General features: G+C 31.3%; 1 protein-coding gene across 3 annotated transcripts in view; it reads left to right on the top strand.

Moving 5' to 3' along the window:
* Nucleotides 1–24,936, top strand: part of LOC127726370 (TBC1 domain family member 1-like) — a 65,448-nt gene extending 40,512 nt beyond the window's left edge. For all 3 annotated transcript variants that reach the window (XM_052233741.1, XM_052233740.1, XM_052233742.1), the window contains exons 8-18: nt 2,691–2,771; nt 4,810–5,075; nt 6,112–6,275; nt 8,174–8,299; nt 11,483–11,641; nt 12,526–12,681; nt 14,822–14,973; nt 15,611–15,703; nt 17,103–17,262; nt 17,838–18,007; nt 18,643–24,936. In XM_052233741.1, the coding sequence (XP_052089701.1) occupies nt 2,691–2,771; nt 4,810–5,075; nt 6,112–6,275; nt 8,174–8,299; nt 11,483–11,641; nt 12,526–12,681; nt 14,822–14,973; nt 15,611–15,703; nt 17,103–17,262; nt 17,838–18,007; nt 18,643–19,128 (2,013 nt within the window). In that variant the 3' untranslated portion in view covers nt 19,129–24,936. The remainder of the gene's footprint in view (nt 1–2,690; nt 2,772–4,809; nt 5,076–6,111; nt 6,276–8,173; nt 8,300–11,482; nt 11,642–12,525; nt 12,682–14,821; nt 14,974–15,610; nt 15,704–17,102; nt 17,263–17,837; nt 18,008–18,642) is intronic.
* Nucleotides 24,937–25,440: the final 504 nt, after the last annotated feature.

Genomic DNA, 25,440 nt, shown 5'->3' with positions numbered 1-25,440 from the left:
GATCGTCAATTTTGTCTCGCCTGTGACAAAAGTCACTTAATGCAAGACATGGAGTACTATCCGGCACCATCGTAAATTGTTTGTAGTAAGCTTTATATTTCAGAGGGTAGAAGACCTAGGATTCATAACTTGTATACAGATGCGTTATGTTATGAAGATTCTGTCTGAAATATGTCTGTTGTAGTTGAAAAAATGTTTATTTTTTGTCATGTGAATTTCTCACTTATTATGAGTAATAGGATAAAAATGTTTGGTATAAGGGTTCCTTGCAGAGTCTACATGTCCATCAGACGGGTTCACCTGACCTCGACTTCATTTCCTGGATCAGTGATCAAGGATAAAGTTATGTGATTTTGTCTGTTCCTCAGATACTGTTAGCAGCAGGTCAACTATATGTGGTGTATGGAATGATTGTAAGGGGTACATATCAGTCTGGCAGGTTTCATGTTATCTTTACCTCATTTTCACGGTTCATTGGTCAATGTTAAGTTTTTGTCGAGCCTGCAACTTTTGTCGCAGAAAGCTCGACATAGGGATAGTGATCCGGCAGGGGCGGCGTTGGCTAACTTCTTAAAAGCTTTAGATTTTAGAAGGTGGAAGATCTGGATGCTTCATACTTTGTATATGGATGCCTCATGTTACGAAGTTTCCGTCAGTCACATGTCCAATGTCCTTGACCTCATTTTCATGGTTCAGTGACTACTTGAAAAAAAAGTTAAGATTTTTTGTAATGTTAAATTTTCTCTTATTATAAGTAATAGGATAACTATATTTGGTATGTGCGTACCTAACAAGAGCCTCATGCCCGTCAGATAGTTTTCATTTGATCTCGACCTCATTTCATGGATCAGTGAACAAGGTTAAGTTTTTGAGTTTTGGTCTTTTTTTCTAATACTGTATGCAATAGGTCTATTATATTTGGTGTATGGAATGATTGTAAGGTGTACATGTCTAGCTGGCAGGTGTCATCTGACCTTGACCTCATTTTCATGGTTCAGTGGTCAAAGTTAAGTTTTTGAGTTTTGGTCTGTTTTTCTAATACTATATGCAATAAAATTGAGAATGGAAATGGGGAATGTGTCAAAGAGACAACAGCCCGACCATAGAGCAGACAACAGCTGAAGGCCACCAATGGGTCTTCAAAGCAGCGAGAAACTCCCGCACCCGAAGGTGTCCCTCAACTGGCCCCTAAACAAATATGTATACTAGTTCAGTGATAATGGACGTCATACTAAACTCCAAATTATACACAGGAATAATAGATGGTTCAACTATATTTGGTGTATGGAAATATTTTATGATCCAAATGTCAGTCACACAGGTTTTATGTGACCTTGACCTCATTTTCAAGGTCCATTGCTCAGTGTTAAGTTTTTGTGTTTTGGTCTGTTTTTCTTAAACTATAAGCAATAGGTCAACTATATTTGTTGTATGGAAGAATTGTTAGCTGTACATGCCTGCCTAGCATGGTTCATCTGACCTTGACCTCATTTTCATGGTTCATTGGTCAATGTTTAGTTTACTTGGTTAATGTTAAGTTTATGTGACAGTTGTAAAAAAGCTTTATATTTAAGACTATCAACATAATATCAATGATTAGTAAAGAAGGCGAGACATTTCAGCGTGTGCACTCTTGTTGTGTTTTGATCTGTTTTTCTAATAGTATAAGCAATAGGTTAACTTTATTTGGTGTATGGAATGATTGTAAGGTGAACATGTCTGTCTGGCAGGTATCATCTGCCTTTGACCCTTACCAAAGTGGTAAAAAAACTAGTAAAGAGAAATCAAGCTTCTCAATGATCAAATTTAGTGTTTGTCAAACTGCTATATATCCAATAAATTATTCCTGTAAATTGTGTAGTTCAAATCAAATTTCTTTTAACGATTAAAATTAAACAAGCCAAATCTATTTTAGTCGAAGTGTTGGGTATCCCCTTAATTCAGTTCCTCCATATTCATTTTATGATTTAACATTGTCATTTATGATTTCAATACACATTTATATCAAATTTATTAAAATTGAAAAAAGGTCTGATCAACCGATTAAAGTTTTTGGTATTTGATATTTGGTCCTTCTGATGGTTAATCGGTAAACCGGTTAACTGTTGACAACACCATTCAATATCTACAACAGAGATATTGAATACGTCATTTGATTTACTAGTATCCATGGTAAGTTTCTATCAAGTTTTGTAAATAGCAAAGACTAATTAAAAAGTGTGCTCATATATAAAACACCTGATATGAGAAGATGTTTTCATATCAAAATGGGAATGAAAAGTGCAACTTTGCAGAATGAATGCCACTTTGGTAAATGTCTGAACTTACAACACTGTGTAACAAGTTTCTTATCCAATGAAAAAACACAGATTACAGAAAATGTAGGTCTCTTGGATTTCAAACCCCCCCAGGTATAACGTGGTAGATTGACAAATTTTCTACATGATTAGGAATCATAACAGCTTTCATAAGAGTCTATAAATGCCTTTTGCTACACACTTTTCATTCCAATACTCCATTGTTTTCCAGTAATGGTAAAGATTTGCCACTATCTTTGCCAGTCTGCCCACTTATATGATTATTGTTTAATTATATATTTATATATTAAAGATGAAAACAAAAGTTACCCACTTTAGAAAATTAAAAAAAAAGTTTATACAAATTTACCTAACAATTATTTCTATTAATAGGGTAAAAAGAAGGAAGAGGGAGAAAGAACTAGACACAGAAGTGGTACAACAGTGAGTGAATATAGCTGGACAAGATCTTTTGTAAGTAGTCACAGATGTTATATACTACTCACCTAAATTCAGAAAAAGGACAATCAAGACTTAAGCTGAAAGGGAAAAAAAGGACAAAATTGAAAACGGGAAACAAAATTAAAACATATATCCTAATGGAAGAGTCCAGTTTGATACTGGTTCTACAGACAATCAGGTTGTCCTGCTCCACATGTGATATCTTTCTACCTTACATACTGAGAAGGTACATATTTTGGGTTTTAAAACATTGGTATAAAAAAAATTGTAAAAGATATCGCATTATTATTCACATTATTTTAATACCAGAAATTTTATGAAGTTTAATTGGAACACACTCATTCTCATATTGATTTTTGTTAGTGAGTAGATGGTTAAAAAATACACTGCTGTGAATATATTTTTGCATGAGAATTGTGCATGAAAGAACCAAGTAAAGATTTATAAGAGAGAATTTTGAATTCATACATACATCCACTGAAGTTTATTATCTTGTTGTCGTATGCATTCTTTAGGTGAGTCCAAAAATAACATGGATCAACAACCAACATATATAAATTTCTCTTAATTGCTTAAAAGCGGCCTTTCTGTGACGTAATTAATTTCTTGTCTTTAATACAAATATAAAAGAAGACCTTGAAAGTATGAATTTCTTTGAAAAATAAAGCTTATATAAAGGAAGGCCCTTGTTTTGACCTTGTCCTTACAAATGTTATCTGTCTTAAATGGTAAATATTGTATCATACATTGTATGGTTGTAAGGTCTATCACATATAGTGCTTGAACTTATTGTCAACCTCAATCAGCAGTTTTCCAAAATATTGACAAAATATAATGGATTAACCACTTTTGACTTCCCAAAGCATTTACTAAAAATAAACTCCCATTATTTTATAGCATCATACTTGGTTTTCTATTACGCCAACTAGAATTAATTAGTAGATTTTCATCCAATTTGTTGTATAAATGGGCCAGGTGGGAGGATTTAATTTTTTAATTTTTATTTCCTCTGAAACCCTTAAATGGCTTTCGTATTGTGTTCTTCATATGCAAGGGTAATAATAAGCTTATATCATGTATGAATTCTGCATACTTTTTTTCAAATTCTAAAATAGATATTTCTGATTCAACCACTGTTCTATCTGCTATAGAAACCTATTTTCAGGAAATAGAAAAAAATGTGGAGAAATTGTCTCTTTTATACTACCTACATCAAATTTCTTTTGCTTTCTAAGTTATGGTTTATAGTGCCCGTGAAATGAAGCATATCCATTGGTATGAAACACAAGTGTTATGAGAACATTAAGTAAAGTGAAAACTCAACTGTGTTGAAAAGAATAGTTGATGCTTTTAAGATGAGTATGCAAGGTGTAAATATAATTGTATTAAAAGAGAGGCAAAAGATACCAAAGGGACATTCAAACTCATAAGTCGAAAATGACAACACCATGGCTAAAAAAAAAAAAAAAAAAGACCAACAGACAAACAACAGTACACAAAACACAACAAAGAATACTAAGGACTATGTCTTTTTGTACTCAAGTTTATGCTTTGGTAAATTTCTCTATTCCAGTCATGTTTTGTATACCAATATGAGCCACGATTCTTGCGCTTTTGATATCATTCACAATCTGAAATTCCTGACACAAAGTTATTGTATAAAAATTAAAAAATCTATGGTCTTCTGATCACCGAAATTTGTGACATACTGCGATTGTGGTTCTTTGACACCCCTAATTACTTGTTACCCAAATATTTCAGCCCTCCCCGTAATCAATCTCTATTCTCGGATGATAATGTAGTCATCATAGAGCAGCAGGATATATTGACTTAATTATTTTGGTCAAATTACTTGGAGAAATACGAAAAACAAAATTTGGCAACAGGAAGTTTTAGAATGAAACAAAATTATCGGTGCGGTTACCCATAACAGAAATGGACAAAACGGAAATGCAATTTTTTGAAATAACAAAAATCGTGGCGGGAAGGGCTGAAAATCTATCAATTAATTTTAGTTGGCTTATATGTACATGTTTATTGTTTTATACAGGATTCTTCAGCTGCCTCTACTCCAGATTGTTCACCAATGCCGTCCCCTGCAACGATGAACTCTCAACAGTTCCACTACCCTAGTCCACCTGGGTCACCTACGGAGGGACGACCTCGTAGTCAGACATTGGGAACATTGTCAGATACAGGTTTATTGTCCAAGAAATTCCAGGATATAACCAACTTAGTTAAACCTAAAGAGAAAGAATTGGAATTACATGACCCACCAAAGAGAAGGAATAGCATGAATAGTCCAATGAAACAAATGTAACTACATAATTAAGTATCTAATCACATGACCCACCAAAGAGAAGGAATAGTCCAATGAAACAAATGAAACTACATAATTAAGTATCTAAATGAAAAATTGATACCCCTGGTTTAGGTTTTTTTCTTTTTGGAAGTAATGCAAACATTCAATAAACTGCTTCACAGTGCGCAGCTTGATACGACCGCAGAGGTCCAACCCTAAACAGTTGGGGCAAAAATGAACACTATATTCGAGCTTGATACAGGTCTGAATTTGGATTTTAAATAAATATTTGACACATTATAGGTTTCTGACACAGAATAAATGTAGTCAAAGAACTTGAAATTGGTTATATGATTTGAATTTATATTCAATTGAAGATTTCTTGCTTTTGTGCAATACAGTGTGCTGTTGCGCAATACTTAGTAAATCTGTTTTCAGACTATATACAGAAATTAGCAAAATAAATTGTGACCCCAAATTTTTCTGTGGAAAATTGACAATTTCTTAAATCTTGAGGAAAAAAAATTAACCCCCCCCCCCCCCCCCCCCCCCCCCCCCAAAAAAACAATTTTTTGTTTACAACCCCTCCCCCCCTTTTCCCCCCAAAAAAAAATATTTGAAGAAATTTCTTAGGTCTTGTGGGAAAAAAATTGCCCTCCCCCTCAAAAAAATTTTTTTTTTTTACCCTTACAAATCTACTTTTTTTCATTTAAAGCTAAACAAGAGTTAATTTGTGACAAATGCAGGCTATAGACAACATTGGAAGTTGTTTAATTTCCCATAAATTTTAGATGTCTCAATGCATATGTTAGTATGTCACTGTAAGAGTCCATTGTTCAATGAAGTCATTCTCACCAATTGACCTCATTTCAACCAGCGTAACTAATTCATAAAACAGAACTTGAAAGTGGTCTATAAAAAAACTCTTTTGCATACAGGAGTAATATAACGTACAATGAAAAATTAACATTCAGCTGATACCAATTACTTATTTAAAACAACTTTGATATATATAATTTAATGTTAACTAATTTTGCTATGTTTTTGTAGGTTTCTGCTTGTTGGTAATAATTTCAGTAAAAAGCCCACACCCATACCAGATGATGTCTTAGATGAATCAGATGTAAACTACACATCCAACAGACGAGGATCATTCAGAAAGACTATTTTCAACAGTGTTGTCACCCCTTCAAGAACACCACATTCTGTCAAAGGTAGACATACAACCAGTACTGTAAATTCAGAAATTATTGCGTGCATTTATTATTGAGATTTCGTCATTTTAGACTAAAATGCGATTTTAATCTTTGCGATATTGAGAAAAATCCTGTTTAATTCATATAAAAAATGTCAAAATGCGAGTTTAAATTATTGCGATTATAACCCTGTCGCATTTTTCGCAATAATAAAAACATCGCAATAATTTCTGAATTTACAGTAACTCAAATCTCCATAGCTTAAGAAATTTTTTATCTCCTCAATTAAAGATGTTTTGTTTTTTTTATGCAAATCAACAATCTATTGCAGGTATTGCAGATATAAATTTGTCCAATTTCCTCAGTATTTCTTAGAAATCAACTTCTTGGCACTTTCTGGTAAAGCTTAACTGTGGGACATGTTTTGGATTTGGCACTTATCAACTTTCTTGCACATGTAATACATGTGATGTATGTTGAAATGATCACACTTTATTCCATGTGACCCCTTCTTGTAGTTAATGTTTCTGAGTTTTTGGCATTAAGCTGAAATCAGTTAAGCAAATTATGTAAACATTTTCAGATTATCACTTATCTACTTCCTGTTTGTTGTAAATTTTTATGTCTTTACCATATAATACTGTGTTTTAAATATCCCATTTTTTCTTAACTGTTAATTATTTCTTCTTGATAATTTATACAAAACATGTTTAGCCTTTTCTTGTTTGATCAATTTTCTGATTACACTCTCTTCTAATTCTTATTTGTCTAGTATTTATTTGTCCTTTACATGAAATTTACATGCGTATTATGTTGTATTGGATTTACTCATTGTTGAAGGCCATACTGTGACCTATAGTCGTTAACTTCATACCACATCTTCTAATTTTTATATGTGTAAAGTTTTTGAACAGTTTATAATTTGGTACCAAGATTATTCTAAAAATGCTATTCTGTTTCAGAATATTGTTATACCCTTCCTTCATCTTATTCCTGTTTGCTAAATTCATATGAATAAAAGAAGATGTGGGGTATAATTCAATTAGACAGCAACCCAACCACACAAATAACCAAAAACACTTCAAGAGGGTAACAAACACTCTTTAAGGATGTTCGCTCCTCTTGTTTTTGAATTTTTGCCAGATTTTCGGAATCCTCTGGTTTTATCCATGTTTGGCCATTAAATAATTTTGTCCACTAACCCATACTTTTCTTTTCTTAATTTTATTACATATAGTTTAAAAAGCCATATTTGAAAATCTTATAAAATCCTTGTTATTTTTTCATTGTTTTTGAAAGAAAAAAGGTGCCAATGTTAAATGTATGAAAAACCTAGAGAGAATCATTTCCCGCCAAATTTTCAATGGCTTATATCTCGAAAACAAGCACACGGACCCTTCATTTTTTTCTGCTTTTTTAGTTCCTTCATTTATCAATTTTTAACAGTCTTTTAAAAAGCTTGTTATTTTGAATCAGAGTAGCAAACATCCTTAATAATAGACAGCTGTTGTCTATACAATATGTCAAGGTCTTAATCGTCTAACGTTTAAAAAAGTGGGAGGCTATTAAAGATTTGCCTTCGCTACTTAAATAACAAAGTTCATGTATTGATACATGTATTTTCTTTCTGTCAAGGGTAAATGTATATAGCTCACAACAGGTTATGTTTCTCAAGTATTGCATAAGATTGTATTGTGTACATCCGTTGCAGGTCCATTCTTTTTTTAATAGTTGCAGATGTTTCCGTTTAAAGATTTTATATTTTCATTTTGAAGCACTTCATTTAGATAAACTACTGTATATGAGCTGAAAGAAATTGTTTCTGTGACAAAAATAATAATTTCAAGCCTCTTTCTTATTATTTTTTACAAGTTTATTAATAACTCTGTGCTGATGAATACCTGTGTGCTTTGTAGAGAGTCCAAAGGTTGAAGAAACCAGCGTCAAGAAAACACCAGAAGAAATACGAGCTCTGTGGAGGAAAACAATTCTTCAAACTATGCTCCTTATAAGGATGGAGAAAGAAAAACAAGATCTTAAAGGTAAAAGAAAGTCTTTATATAAAGCTCACCAGAAATTCCTTGTATAATAGTTCGGGAATTTCTGATAAGGGTAGATATAATGCAAGAGGAGTTGTTTATATTACACAGTGCCCAAGTCTGATTCATTTTACATAAGGTTAAAGCCTTCCATAACTTATGCATTGCTTGACCCTTAGTGAACCTTTCACAGGTACCTTTTCATTAGTAAATTGTATAGACTTTCTCATGAATATTTATATCATCCTTTTTACGCCAAGAAAAAGATGGTAATGACTTAATTTAACCTCTATCTGTCCTTCAACTAGTCCATTGTTCTCACTTTACACATTTATGTCATGCTTGCTGATATTGTTCTGATAAGTATGTATTGTGACACAATACAGTTTTAAAATATGTTCCTTTTTATACATTTGATTGGAAGTACAGCCTTGAAATCTCTTTAAAAAAGCTGTACATTTCTAGGATATTTTGCCCACAAATGTTTACTCCATCATTCATCTGTACTTACTCATGATGATTGACACATTTTTTATTTCATTCTTGTTGATTATGACTCGTGTTCATGTTTAATAATAATGGGCTAGAAACTATGCCATTCATGATATATTAGAATAAACATTTTCCCTGAATTTGATGTCAGTTTGTCAATGGTCTATCACTATCCAGTCAACACTGAGGTTGTCAGTTCGAATTCCACACGGGGCAGGTGCACTCGACTCCAATCTTAATTGACTAGGATTGTCAGTTTTCCTACTGAAGGTCAGTGGTTCTCTCCGGGCACTCCGGCTTCCTCCATCAATAAAAACTGACCGCCATGAAATAGGACAATAGTGTTGAAAATGGTGGTAAACACCAATCAATCAATCAATCAATGGAGTATCTTCTGAGTTCATTCACTTTATTTGCTCTTTTACCTGTAGATAATCCTGCTGGTATGACATTATGACATATTTATTTTAGTTTGCCAATTTTCTTTTGTTTTATTTAAATGGGTGGTATTGTGTTTGGTTTCTTCAATGATTTCATTTGTTTAGCATTGGTCAATTTTGGGAAATCCTTGAGGTTTATATATCAGTAACATTTTTCTACTACAGTCAATTTATATAGTACAAAACTTTAATACATACAATACTAAAATAACCATGTTTTACAGTTTTTCATTAAGTGGATTTGATAAATAATATATTTAGGTCTATGCAACTGTTATCCAATTATATTTCAGAGGTACAATTCCCTTTACAATATCTGTTATAAAACATATTTTTAATAATATTAAATTACTTTTACCTATATTTCTCTCTTGACTGACTTTCCTGTGAAAATTAAGTTTTAAAATCAGGTCTAAATCTCATAAGCCTATAATGATATTCCAGTAATATCTCACTACAACATTTCACAAATATACTGGAGGCAAAACAATTTTGCAATCCATTTGTGTATGCCACTCGCATGAGTACAAAAATAATGTGAACATAAATTGTCCCAAACTTGTCTAAATAGCTATAGGATCATCCCTTTTATGAACATATTGACGTAGTACAAAAAAAATCACGTAAATAATTGCTCCAAAGTTAGGGTGATTGGGCTAATCACAAGAAGAATTTGGTTTTTCTGTAGTGTAAAAAGTTTCTGTTTCAGTCATCATTAAACACATATTTACACTTGGCCAGCTTTTATTTTATGTTTTACAATGGGGAACATATATAACATACACATAATGATATATTAATAATAATTGACTGCCATATTTTGATTATATTACATGATCCAGTAAATCATGGCCTGCGTTTTGCTGATATTAAGTTGCCTGTGCTTTGCTGAATTATGATTTTGGGTGCTTTTGTTCTTTGATTTTTGTCATGAACCTACACTTACCAAATAAATACCATGTGATGAGGAACCTATGATTATACAATGTGAATATATATCTTGGTTTAAGAGATTTTTTTGTTATTAATAAATGAACTGTTTTAATACTTCTAACTTGTGACAGAATTTGTCGACGGTTGAAATTTAAAAAAAAAAATTAAATCAGAACTGAAACCTTTGATATATGGATTAAAATTAATTTTACATAAACATTCATGATAGTACAGTTTAAATTGTTCAGTTTAAGATATTTTAATTGTCTATTAAAAGTTCAGGATAGGGTTATTGAAGTCATATCTGTATCCTTATACACTTGTTGGGCTTTTTTCTCGTAAAATTTGGACATAACATAACATGAATGATGCAATATTTAATGTTTATTCCAATGTATCCCAGGATTCTTTATTCTACACGGCATCAGATCAATGGTTGTTTTCCCAGGTAGGTACAACATAGTTTGAACTTCTCAGTTTCTTACTCCATTGGTTTTTTAACTACACACAGAAATAGTGTATGATTCATGCACATTTGCACATATTTTTAGGACAAAAAATTGTAATTTCAATATTATTTATTTCAGTTGAACTATATTTAGATGACGTTTTTCATGGTTTGTTTAAAAAAATTCACACCTTGGTTTAGCATTCCTTGCAAATCTGATGCAAAGATAAATCACACTTACAAAATTCCCATTCACATTGTTCATTTCACTGTGTTGAAAGAATACTGGATCCACTTTTTCCTGTCTTAAGTAAAAACTAGATGAGGATTTCGCTCCAATACCATCCAGTTATAGGGCACTATGCAGCTTTGTGTAAACTAGAATTTAAAACCAATGTGTTTTTTGTTTTAAAATAAATTTAACCCCTCACATTCAAACCAATAGCACTTTTTATTGCTCACTATAATTTCATGTTACAAACAATAAATAAGGTTTAAAATCTGTTTAAGAATGTTTTTATATTATAGGTTTATGTGTAAAAATATCATGCCAACCCATTTTGAATAATATTATCATTATAGAGAAGACAAAAAAAAATATATTTAAACAAATTTCATGAATAATTTTAGAAAATTAGAAAAGGACTTTAGACTTTGAAGGGATCCCTCCTATAGTCATTTCAGTCATTATTTCGACCTGTAGAAGGCTGGAAAGTTATATAAGATTAATACATTTATCATTACGCAGTGTGCAAGTCTTAACTTTGGTCTGTAAAGGCATAAACATAATGGTCACTTAGAACTCAACCATATATAATGGAAGTATTATTTTTGTAGTGAATTCAAACAGTTTCATTTTTATACTTTCAACAGCTCGACAACATGATGAATCCCAACAGAAACCCGACTTAGATTATGAGGAGATAACTCCCTGTCTTAAGGAAGTTACATTACAGTGGGAAGAAATGTTGACAGAAGAAGATCGGGATACAAGATTTAGTCCTCAGGTTGTCCTAGACTGTGTTAGAAAAGGTAAGACTGCATTGCAATCTACTATCAATAGAAAATTGTAATGCAAGATTGAGTGCACTGCAATCTACTGTTAAGAGAAGCAAACTGTGATGCAAAATTTAGTTCATAAGTTGCCGACTGTAAATGTTTAAAAAAGTGTGACATTGCAATTTACTGTGTCCATAGGGCGCTATGCCCCTCACAATATCAAATTCCATGGTCAGTTAACTGTAAAAATTGGGTTAAAATCTTTTATGTTAATGTAACCACAACTTATAGCAAACTACCTTAAACTAAAACTTGAACGTCATACAGGACACACAGATAAACTTACTAACAGACACACCAACAAGAAAAGAAAATACCCCACTGCTGTATTAGATTTTGCTTAAAAAAAACCAAAGTGAATTATTGATCAAATGAACTGGAGAAATTTAGAGATGCAAATGGAAAATATGTCCCTGGCAGATCATAAAAAAATTGATAATGATGTTATAAATGATTTAATATACTAAACATTCAATGGAAAGCAAACTATGCAGAAAACATTGAATTCCCTGTCTTTTGACCATAAATTCTCTGTTAAAATTCTTTAAATTTAACAGATTTTTGGGTTTATGCTTTGTACATAATTATTAACTATTTACACACCCTGATTTTGCAATAATAAAATACCTGATATTAAGAGACTGAGTAAACTACTAACCTTATCCAAGCAGAAAGCTTCTGCCACATTCCAATAGGTTGTGTTTTTGGCATATTTGCATGTGACCAAAGTCTTTAACTCTTTAGATATTTTGAAATAAGTTGTACATGTAAATATTGCTCATCAATATTTGGCCAGTCCGATTCAATTTTTATATGCAAGAGTAGATGCCAGGTCAATTAGGATGTCTATATTATAGGTGTACCTAAACAATTACGTGGTGAAATATGGTATCTGATGGTTGATCAACACAAGTTACATTATCCTTCCAAGAATGACATGTCTCCGTCCAGAGAATATCAAGATTTGTTAAAAGATCTGACTGAATACCAACACAATATACTCATAGATTTGGGTATGTAATATATTTAAGTCTAAGGAATTACGAATCTGTAGTATGGCTTTGTTGAATACCAGCATAGCAATTTTAGGGATAATTAACTGGTTGAAGATTTCAAAAGAAGCATAGTGTTATTCAAATTATCTGTTTCCAACATATTTCAAGATTTAACCAAACACCAAACAACAAAGTAAACTCATTGTAGTTCATTTGTAATGGTCTCATACAAAAGAATAAGAATACCAAAACATCACATTATAGATATAAGTATGTTGTAGTACACCTATCTCACAAGCAAGATTTGATAAAAGGTTTTAACTCGGTGTTAAAACAATACTACATACTAGGATAATGTACTATGTAACTTATTTCTGTTTATAGAAAAGAAAACTATTTAAAATTTTTAACAATGCCAAAGGCCAAATAAAAATAAATGTGTGGATCCATTTATCTGACTGACCCTACTATTTTTTTGCATTTCTGAAAAATAAATTTGAAACGATCCCATTTTTAGCTCACCTGGCCCAAAGGGCCAAGTGAGCTTTTCTCATCACTTGGCGTCCGTCGTCCGTAAACTTTTACAAAAATCTTCTCCTCTGAAACTACTGGGCCAAATTTAACCAAACTTGGCCAATATCATCATTAGGGTATCTAGTTTAAAAAATGTGTCCATTGACCCGGCCAACTAACCAAGATGGCCGCCATGGCTAAAAATAGAACATAGGGATAAAATGTAGATTTTGGCTTATATCTCTGAAACCAAAGCATTGAGAGCAAATCTGACAAAGGGTAAAAATGTTTATTAGCTCAAGATCTATCTGCCCTGAAATTTTCAGATGAATCGGACAACCCGTTGTTAGGTTGCTGCCCCTGAATTAGTAATTTTAAGGAAATTTTGCCTTATTTGGTTATTATCTTGAATATTATTATAGATAGAGATAAACTGTAAACAGCAATAATGTTCAGCAAAGTAAGTTCTACAAATAAGTCAACATGACCAAAATGGTCAGTTGACCCCTTAAGGAGTTATTGCTCTTTTATAGTAAATTTTTAACAATTTTTCGTAAATTTTTGTTATCTTTTACAAAAATCTTCTCCTCTGAAACTACTAAGATGAATTTAACTAAAGTTGTAAACAATCATCATTAGGGTATGTAGTTTAAAAATTGTGTTTGATGACCCCGCCCTCAAACCAAGATGGCCGACATGGCTAATAATAGTACATAGGGTAAAATGCAGTTTTTGGCTCATATATCTAAACCCAAAGCATTTCTAGCAAATCTTTCAAAAACAAAATTGTTCATTAGGTCAAGATCTATCTGCCCTTAAATTTTCAGACCATTCAGGCAACCTGTTGTTGGGTTGCTGCCCCTGAATTGGTAATTTTTAGAAATTTTTTCAGCTTTTGGTTATTATCTTGAATATTATTATAGATAGAGATAAACTGTAAAGAGCAATAATGTACAGCAAAGTAAGACCTACAAATAAGTCACATGACCAAAATGGTCAATTGACCCCTTAAGGAGTTATTGCCCTTTATAATAAATTTTTAACAATTTTCATAAATTTTGTAAATTTTTACAAAATAATTTCCACTGAAACTACAGGGCCAAGTTCATTATAGATAGAGATAATTGTAAGCATCAAGAATGTTCAGTAAAGTAAGATCTACAAACACATCACCATCACCGAAACACAATTTTATCATGAATCCACCTGTGTCCTTTGTTTAATATGCACATAGACCAAGGTGAGCGACACAGGCTCTTTAGAGCCTCTAGTTTGGAATGTGAACTTCAATAATTAAATTCACAGACTTCTGTCATCTGAATTTCCATTAGAAGTATCCACTATGGCAAAAAATGCAACAAAATAAACTAAAAACGCAACATGTTATTTTATTTTACAGCCAAACATCTGGTAGGGCTTGTATAGTACCGGAACAGGACGTGGTGAAAACACGATTTTTTTTTTATTTAAGGAAAATGCCTACCTATCGACCCTTTTTTTTCAAGTCGTAACTGGAACCACATATAATAATTTTTTTGACCTAACAAAAAAGGATGTTTTTTTAACCTATGACACTGTCAAAGAAATAAATGGAAACTGAAATCTTGTGAAAACTGCATATTCATGAATATAAATTTTGTTTTAGGAAGAACATTTCCAGAACATAAGTATTTCTCCACACAGTTAGGTCAAGGTCAGCTGGCACTATACAACCTGCTAAAGGCCTATAGTCTACTGGATAGAGAAGTGGGCTACTGTCAGGGACTTAGTTTTATAGCAGGGATACTCCTCATGCATGTAAGATCTCAAGTGTTATACCACACACCAACTGGTATACCCAACATACACATACATGTAGATCTTTATACACCCTTATAAAGGCTTATTGTTATCTAGAAAATCAGGTTAGTTTCAAGGAACTCAGTTTTATAGCAGGAATGCTGATCATGCATGTAAGATCACAAGTCTTATACAACACACCAACTGGTATACCCAACATACACATACATGTAGATCTGTATACACCCTTATAAAGGCTTATTGTTATCTAGAAAATCAGGTTAGTTTCAAGGAACTCAAGTTTTATAGCAGGAATGCTCCTTATGCATGTAAGATTTCATAGATCTGTAAACACCCTAATAAGGGCGTAGTGTCTGCTCAAAAATCAGGTTACTCAGTTTTATAGCAGGAATATTCCTCTTGAATGTAAGATCATTATTGTAATAACTCCACAAGCAGATACATGGGGTGGATGTACAAGAAACAATAAGCCATGGATATACTTGAAAAACTTGTATGCTAACAATGGCTGCAAACAATTAAACAGTGTATACTGTATATTATAGTAAAACTCATTGTAGACTGATTATTTTTCATAAACAGACAAGTGATATCACAATACTCTTTTTCACAATTATGATTTTTTTTTTCTCAGATGGATGAGACCTCAGCATTTGAAACCTTACGTCACATGATGTTTAACTTAGGTCTGAGAAAACAGTTCCATCCAAGTATGATGCCTCTACAGGTATGTATAGCTTGTTTACAAATCTTATTGTTATATTTTATCTTTGCATGATAAGGGCTGTTCCATTAAAACTTACATGGTACCTAGGGAAGGCACTTTAAAAATGGGGTAACCACCTATAGAGGCAAATTAAAATTTCACTTACATTTCCACAATACAAAAACATAGATGACACCCATCCATAGTTGAGATTTGGAAGTGCCTTCCCCAGGGTTCCATGTATGTTTTTATGGAACACCCCTAATATATTTGAAATTATTAAAAATAACTGTATAAAGGATACTAATGCTGATATTACTTTTAGTTTGTGTAATATAATAAATACTTTTAGATTGGTCTAAAGAATGTATTTGAAAATTTTGTTAATATAAAGATCAATCTATAAATTCCAAAATCGTCAGAATTAGATTTTTGTCGAGCCTGCAACATTTATGTCGCAAAAGCGAGACATAGCGAACCTAGATTCCGTCGGCAGTATCAACATTTAGGTTCAGTCTGTGGTTAAAGTGTTTTTAGACATTGATAACTTTGTCAAACCTGCATGGAATTTTAGGAAATTCGGACAGAAGCTTGTTTATGACCAAAATACAGTATCATACAGAGCAAAATTTTGAAAATGTTCATTTTTATTTTTTCATATTTTACTGATAAAAGAACTTAGTTTTTTTTTTACAAATAAACATTCAGATTCAGTCTGAGGTTAAAGTTTTTCAGTCATCAATAGCTTTGTCAAACCTTCATGGAATTTAATGAAACTTGGACTTAGACTTAGTTTTTTACAGTTAACATTTACAGACAGTCTGGGATTAATTTTTTTGACATGATAAATTTGTAAACCTTTGTCGATTGTTATGAAACTTGGACAGAAGCTAATCTTCAATACCAAGAAATAGCATATAAAGAAATTTAAATTAATTTTTTTAAAAATTGCTGTATTTTACTGATAAATGGACTCACTTTTTAAAAAAGTCAATATTACACTTTTACACTGACAGCAGCAATAGCAGGCGAGACACTGGGTTCTGCGGAACCCCTTACAAATTTTTATTTTAAGCTTTGTTTAATTTAACAAACAAAACTATCTTATTTGTTAAGATGATTATGTAAATCAAAAATAAAAAAACTTCCTTCAGACTGTTTTCCAAAAAATAAATGTGTGTCTTTAAAGTCATTTTTCACTAACATATTCTATATTTAATTACTATTTCATCAGTATATTTCATTTAGGAAGACCTGTCTGAAACTCTGACCCACCATCAACTTCAAACATAAAAGCATTCTGGCTCCTTAATGGGATGGAAGCCAGTCTTATGCTATCATAATAGAATTTGACCAATTTTTTTTTCAAACCTTCCTTTGAAAATATTTCTTTAATTGTTCATGTACCATTACATTTTAGATACAGCTGTATCAGTTGACAAGACTGATCCATGATAACTACAGAGAATTACATGACCATTTTGAGGAGCATGAGATAGCGCCAAACTTGTATGCCACACCATGGTTTCTAACGCTGTTTGCTTCACAGTATCCTCTGGGATTTGTTGCCAGGGTTTTTGGTAAGTGTAGTCTTGTTTTAGTATCAATATGAGTAAAAGTGATTAGATTTCAATAATTTTGAATGAATACTTTTGATAGCTTTTTACACCTTAAATGGAGTAAAATTATCATATTTCAATGGGGATTTTTTTTTGGGGGGAGGGGGATCTTAAATTTTGGTTGAAAAAAGGTCAATTTTGAAAATACATTAATTTTACAAAAACATATTATATTGGTTTTATCTGTATGAATGAATGAATATCTCGAATTTAAAAAAAAGAAAGAAAAGATAAGTTCTATACACATATTAATGCTGTAGGCAATACTTTCATACAGTGATGTCTAACTTATCAATATGACATTGAAATCAATTTGATTAAGATGAGATACAAATAAACAAACTAAGTTAAATTTTTAAACTGTGTCAGATAAGATAACTCTATGCTTTTGATTTTTCACTAAGTAAGACATACATGTGTGGGACGTTCAGATATCATTAAATTATTCAATATATTGTAATTTGATAAAATTAAAAAGTAATGCTTTTACATAACAAAATAAAAAAGTTGTTTGAAATTTATGGTTTTTTTTTCAGATCTCATATTGATGCAGGGTGCTGAGGTAATTTTAAAGGTTGGCCTCCTGTTGCTTGGGAACCACAAAGAGTTAATTTTACAGTGCAATTCCTTTGAATCAATAGTAGAATTTATTAAGACAACATTGCCTGAATTGGGTATTATACAGATGGAAAGGATTATTATTCAGGTAATAAATAGCTTATTCTATAGCTACTGGTTCTGATTGACTGAGACTGAGGGAAAAGGAGCACTTTTTATACGACCGCAAATTTTAACTTGAGTATAAGTGTATGGATCTTTATTGAATTATACCACAAGTTTCCATACCACAAAAGGAAGGTTGGGATTGATTTGGGGGGTTATTGTCCTAACTGTTTAGGAATTAGAGGCCAAAACAAGCATTTTTCTTGTTTCAGGACAATAACTTGTGTATAAGTGTATGGATCTCTGTGAAATTGTACCACATGGTTCCATACCTCAAAAGGAAGGTTGGGATTGATTTTAGGGGTTATGGCCCAAACCATTTAGGAATTGGGGTTCAAAAAACAAGGATTTTCTTGTTTCTTGACAATAACTTGAGTATAAGTCTATCGATCTCTATGAAATTGTACCACAAGGTTCCATACCAAAAAAGAAGGTTGGCATTGATTCTGGGGGTGAAGGCCCTACCCGTTTAGGAATTCGGGGTCCAAAAACAATACTTTCCTAATAACTTGGGATTCTTTGATGTGCTGAATCTAAGCGTGCATTTAAATTTTTCCTATACTGTTATTTTACTTATTTGTGGGTTTCCCTTGTACATCCTTAATTGGTATTTTTCAGGTGTTTGAGTTAGATATTTCGAAGCAGCTTCAAGCATATGAAGTAGAATACCACGTCCTGAGAGAGGAAATGATCTACTCTCCTTCCTCAGGTGATACAGATAAAATAAAGAAACTAGAAGACATGAATCAACGACTAAAACAACAAAACAACGAGCTTCTGGAGAGACTACAAAACATGAACAGTCATCAACATAGCCTGGATATTGTTATACATAACACACAGACCAGTGAAACTAAGTTAAAATCACATATAAAGACATTAGAAATAGAAAGGAAAGCATTGTTAAATGCTATTATGAAACTAAGACAATTAATTCCTGAAGAACAGTTTCAAAAACTAGACATCTTGTTACCTCCCTTGTCACCTAGCTTACAGTCGTCTCCAATTCATCAGCCAAAAAATTTACGAATTGGTGGAAATTCTAGAGCTCATCATCATGTATCTAGAAGTAAAAGTTCACCACTGGCACATACACCTGAATAGATCTTGTATTGTTATAGCTGATTATAAAATACTGAACAAAAAGAGAGAAAAAGCAAATAAATACAATAAGAACAAATTCTAATTGATTAAAGTGAGGGCTATTTCAATAAAATCAATGTGGGAGGGTAGCATTGGAAGTTTTGATTTTGGACATCAGTTGTTGGACTTTGGAGGGGGATATTGGCAGTCCTATCCTACTCTCACATGTCAATTTTAATGGAAAAGCCCTCATGATATTGCACTATAACTTGATTATTGATATTTTAAATAGATATGATATTTATAATATTTATTTTTAAAAAAGTGGTGTTTGAAGATGTCCCTTAGAACACAATACTATACCAACCTATTGCTCTGTGTTCAGTATTTTGGAATTAGTTAATAATTAATTCATGTAGTTGTGATAGAATGCCAAAATGAATTTTAATTGAGATTTTTACAATACAATGCAATAGTCTATATATAATGTTTCATCAAATGACATTTACATGTTTATTATAAACATGAGATTTTTTATTTGTAAATTCAGTTAAGAATTGGTCAGTTTTAGTATAAACTGTATTATTAAGTTAATATGATACATTACTGTAATATTTTAGGTTAACTTCTGTTTTTCCTTTTTCATCCAACCTACATAAAATACTCTTATACTGTTCCCTTACAAAAAGATCATCTTATTTTTTGCCCCATCAACGATAGTAGAGTGTTTTATGTTTTCAAAGTCAGTGGAGTTTGTCTGTCCTGTATCAGTTTAAAGTTTTGGTTTACCATGAAATTTTGGTCACATCAACTTTAAATTTAGTACACATCGTCATTGTGATGTGAACTTTTCAAATATATACCATATTAAGATTTTGTACCAGATTTCATGGTTCACTGATCAGTTTAGAGGTTTAGTGTAAGTTAGTTAACCATGAAGTTTTATTTACACCAAGTTGAATCTTAGTACACGGGATCATGAGCTTTTAAAAATATATGCCAAATTAGGGTTTAAACCAAGACTCCATGGTTCACTGAACATGGAAATTGGATAAAAAGAGCAGGGCATTTTGTCCTTATGGACATATTCTTGTTAAGTCTGTAATATTCATACATGAATGTTAAATTGAATAAAGGAGGTGTGAGGTAAAGGTCAGCTTAAGTTAAATAAACCCAGCTTCATGTCTTAACCCATTAGGTCTCTGAAATGTAATGATAGAAAATCGAGTCAAGAATTCCTTTCGTTTAAAACAATGAAATTGTATTGTGCCATACAAAATATAAATCTGCTGATAACCTTAATCAAAACCTGCAATGAACTTTATATTGGTTGTAGTGATTTTAGAAGTAAATCTTGTTATCTTATGTTAATTAAGCAGATGTATTTTTTATTTTATGCTGAGAAATATAGAAGTCTTTCAAATCCTGTCCAATGAGAAACCATTTATTATTTCAAACTTAAAGTAGCAAAAGAGGAATTATTGTAAAAAGATATTGTATTATGAAATAATTGTACAGTATTGTAGGGTAGTTTATTAAATTTGTTTTTAATAAAAGGAAATAGGGTAATTAGAAAGAAAACTTTAATTGATTTTTACATACTTGAAACTATTGTCAAAAATAATTGTTTGTAAAAATGTTAAACTTGGTAGAGATGATTCCAACTTGATGACAGATTATACCACATATTTTGTGTATCAACTTTTCCATTAGGAGACAAAATCATTGTGTATTTTTTGTGTATTTTTTTTTACATCTTTAATGAAACTACAGGGTTAATTAGAATTGAACTCTATCTGGATTATCATTGGATATTCCATTTTCATAGAAATATGTATAAGTGAATTAACTCATCCATTCCACCCTATTTTTAACCAGAACCTCTGATATAGAATATGGCTACATTGAATGGAAAAACATATTGAACAAATATACAATGGATGTATATCTTTCTAAATTATATAATAAGAAGATGTGGTATGATTGCCAATGAGACAACTCTCCACCAGAGACCAAATGACACATGAATAATATCCATTTCAACAATCTGTCATTGTGATAAAGATGTCATAGTGCATGATCAGCTTCTGATTTAATTTCTTCTACATGCACTTGCTAATCTTGGCCAGGTCATATATTTATTGGTATAGCCTTGTATACTTTCATGTAAACCATTTGTGTATTTATAACAGTATTCTATTTTAAATGTCACAAATACAAATAGTTATGGGTAAGGGTAAAAATGTTAGTTTTAACACTGAGCTTTTGATATGATTTATTTATTGACTGTAAATAAACTATTTTTATTGAACAAAGGGTCTATTACCTCAACTATATGTTTGTCTCAGAAAGATCTCTTAATTTGTGAGATTATATTTATATGTAGAACATATCATTTTCAAAGATCTTAACATGCATCAGGATCAGTGTTTTATATAACACATATATAGTCTGGTAAGGCCTTACAAAAATATTTGCTTCTCAGACCAATTAAAACAATTTTTGATGAGGCAGTGGTGGTTTTTTTTTTTAAAGGTTCAGCTGAAACTACCTTGAATGACACCAAAGATGATGCAAACTTTGTGATATGTTTTTCAATATATTGGATATTGTGTAACCTTTTACAAAAAAGTTTCCCTGATCAAGGTCATAATTTGTAATATTGGAACAGTACAGGAATTTGGAATGAAGAATTTCCAGATTTTGTAGTTTAAAAAAAAAAATAAAGTCAACCTCACTAGAATTTGTAAAACACAACAGTGACTGAGAAGTTAATAATATTTTGTAGGCCTAAAAGATCTCATCATAGTCACAGTTTCAATAAATTCTCATGGTTTAAATTTGTACCTACTACTTAATCATTGTCTTCATAATGAATACATTATACTACAATACATCAATTGCAGGAGATTTTTGTATGAAATAAGACGTGTTACAATTAAAGTTACAAAATCATGATTGGTCAGTAGCAAAAATACCTGACCACAAGTATTCAAATCTTATCAAATCATAAATATTATTTGTAGGTTTAATTATTTTCTTTATCTCAGGAAGATCTCATTTTCACAATTAATTTTCAAGGGGCATTTAAAGGTGTCTGTAAAGACTCTGGAGTAAAGGGATGTTATCAAAAGTCATCTGAACAGATGAAAGGGTATGCTGTAATTTTAGTTATTAGGTGATAGGGGCTTGAAAATTCAGTTCACTGTGCATAATAATTTGAACAAAATATTTGGTAAAACATGAGTCAATATATATATATTATATATATGTATTTAGTATCTTTATTCATGATATGTATTATGTGAAATATTTCATCTTGGCTTCATGTCATATATATAATGTTTTAGTTGACTGTTAGTAAGGATCAACCTTACAATGAAGAGGTTATTCATATACAAGTGACAGTGAGGCTTTTTGTTGCATACTATTAGTTGCTTCTCACCAATTCCAGTCAGCATGAATTAGGATTTTTTCAGCTCATTTAATATGGAAATTGAATTATAAGCTTTGATTTGCATATTTATATCCATTTTCAATCTAGCATGATAAAGGTTTTGTTCAGTGTTATTTTATGGGAATTGAGTTATAATCTTTATACATATCAATTTCCATTTTCCATTACGATGCTTTAACATTTGAGAATGAATATACATATATACAAATAACACTGCTTGAATTATTTCACAAAAAAAAATATATTTATAGTTACAGATTAAATGATCAGATCTATTAATAATAACCATATCAGTTAAGGTATGGTTTCATCAGTAGTGTAAAAAAAAAATGAAGAAGATAAATTAAGAAGAAACTTTCCATTAAGGGAAACACCTTTTTACAACATGTGTGTCTTGCATACAAAATTATAAGCCTGTTATCTTTGATGACGTTTTTTTTATCTTTAAGGTCTTTATATGTACAATGCAGGACATGATATTTATTTCTTCTTGTTTTCTTTGAAACTACATTTTGGAAGAAAAAAAATAGCTAAATAAAGTATATTCTAAGAAGCAGATATAAACAGGACATACAATATTCCGTCATTTTACGTTCATTTCTCAATTGAAGCATTTCAGAAAAAATATTCACAAAATATTGTTTAAACCCTATTTAAGTAGTAGTATGATATGGGGTAAGGGCCATATGAAATCAGTATTTATTGGGTTTTGCCATTTCATGACAATCTTAATTATTTAAAAGATGTTTTCTAGTCTTTAACAACATCTTGTCACAGTTTTTTTTTTTTTTTAGAATTGTGTATTCAATTTGTCATAAAATTCTCTTTCCAATTTATCTATGCATTAAGAAAAGTTTGATTAAGTATTTCAATAGAAATATAAATGATAGCACTAGTGGATTATTGCTAGTGAAAATATGAGAAAGGAACATTCATCATATCACATCAAAACTTTTCCTTTGTGATGTGTATCCTTTGGGGGAAACAAACTCTAATAATTTTTTCCATGGTAACAACCTTGTTACAAAATGTGCTCAATTCTGATCTTTATTTTTCAAATAAAACCAACCTTAAGGATTTACTCAGGTCAGGTTTATGAATTTTTGAGATGTTCGGACTTCTTTAGTTTTTTCCTACAATACAAGGTTAAATATTTTGCCCCATATCACCCATATTTCTTTTCATAGAAGACTTCAATAGCTCATTAAAAGGTCATTACCAAAATTTAACCAGATTCTAGATTTTTTTTCTTAGACCATTTTTAAAAAATCAAATATTGCAAAAAGGAGTTCCATAACCTATCAATATTTTTAGCTTATTTTGTTCCTTTACTAACGCTCTTCTGACTTATAGTATCAATTTTAAATTTTAGATTTTTATGCCCCACCTACGATAGTAGAGGGGCATTATTTTTTTTTCGGTCTGTTCGTCCGTTCGTTCGTCTGTCCCGCTTCAGGTTAAAGTTTTTGGTCAAGGTAGTTTTTGATGAAGTTAAATTCCAATCAACTGGAAACTTAGTACACATGTTCCCTATGATATGATCTTTCTAATTTTATTGCCAAATTAGTTTTTTGACCCCAATTTCACAGTCCACTTAACATAGAAAATGATAGTGCGAGTGGGGCATCCGTGTACTATGGACACATTCTTGTTTTAATTTCACCTAACTACATCCTTAAGGTGACTGATAATTTGAATTTCATGTGAATTTTTTATCCACATTTAATTTTTATTCCTGATTACCTAATTATTGAATACATTGTGTTATAAATTGTATAAAGATTCAGATGTAGGGAAAAACATTTTATAATTCAATAAATTTTATATACTGCATCTGTTGAAGTCAAATACAGATGCCTGTTCACTGAGAATCTGTCAGTTAACCCACAGAAACCAGACAATATATGTTCCAATCAGAACTAAAGACCAAAAGTCAATTCTCAATAGGTAATCATTATTAGGATACTATGATACTACAGCCTGAAATTAGTATATGATTGTTTAGTGGATAAAAAACCAAATTTGAACTGCAACACTTCAAAATGTGTTTGTTAGTTCTTCTCACAAGAAAGAAACTTGAACTGATAACACTTAAATACATTTTCTTTTGTACATTGTATTTAGTATTTTGCATTGCATTAGAGCTGAGCTCTATGACTATAATTAACAGTTTTATTTAATACATGATGACTATAGAGTATTAGATAGTGCACAATTTTGAAATTATTTGTTGATATTGTTTTTCTTTTGTTATTGCTTATTTTTTCCCTTATATTTGATTTTTAATTATGTATAGAAAAGTAAGATGGAAGTAATGAATTGATTTATTTGTTGTCGATAGCAAAAAATGAAATAAATTTTTAAAATACAAATCTGTTTCAATTTTTTTTTTTTTCAGGTAAATAACTTGAAATAGTTTCTATTTAATTATTTATATGGTATTGTCAGGGTAACTAACAAGGAAAACTTTTAAGATTTTTCAATATTGTTGGCATCAGGATTTCCAATCCGTTTGTCCATTTATCTGTCCATTATAAGGTTAAAGGCAGTTTACCATTAAGTTGTGTGTAACTTAGTATCTGGATTAGGCACATTTGCACAAGTTGAAACCCATGGTAATAGGTGCTATAAAAATAAAATAAAGTAGGAATGGCATATACCCCAATGAGACAGCAACTCAATAACTTCAAAAATCAAAAGACATCTATAAGTCAGTTAATGAATCTGTGCACTTTACCGTAAATTTCCTATGTCGCAATGCTTTTGAAACTACGTCACAATAAGAACCGATTGTTCTATGATATTGTTAACGCCAATTGACCTTAAGTCAACCAGTTTAACTCATTCATGAAAAACAACTGGAAATTGGTGTATAG

Source organism: Mytilus californianus, unplaced genomic scaffold (genome assembly GCF_021869535.1).
Source record: "Mytilus californianus isolate M0D057914Y unplaced genomic scaffold, xbMytCali1.0.p SCAF_17, whole genome shotgun sequence".
Lineage (NCBI taxonomy): Eukaryota > Metazoa > Mollusca > Bivalvia > Mytilida > Mytilidae > Mytilus > Mytilus californianus.
The sequence above is the reverse complement of the archived record's forward strand: the minus strand, read 5'-3'. Positions and strand labels throughout refer to the sequence as shown.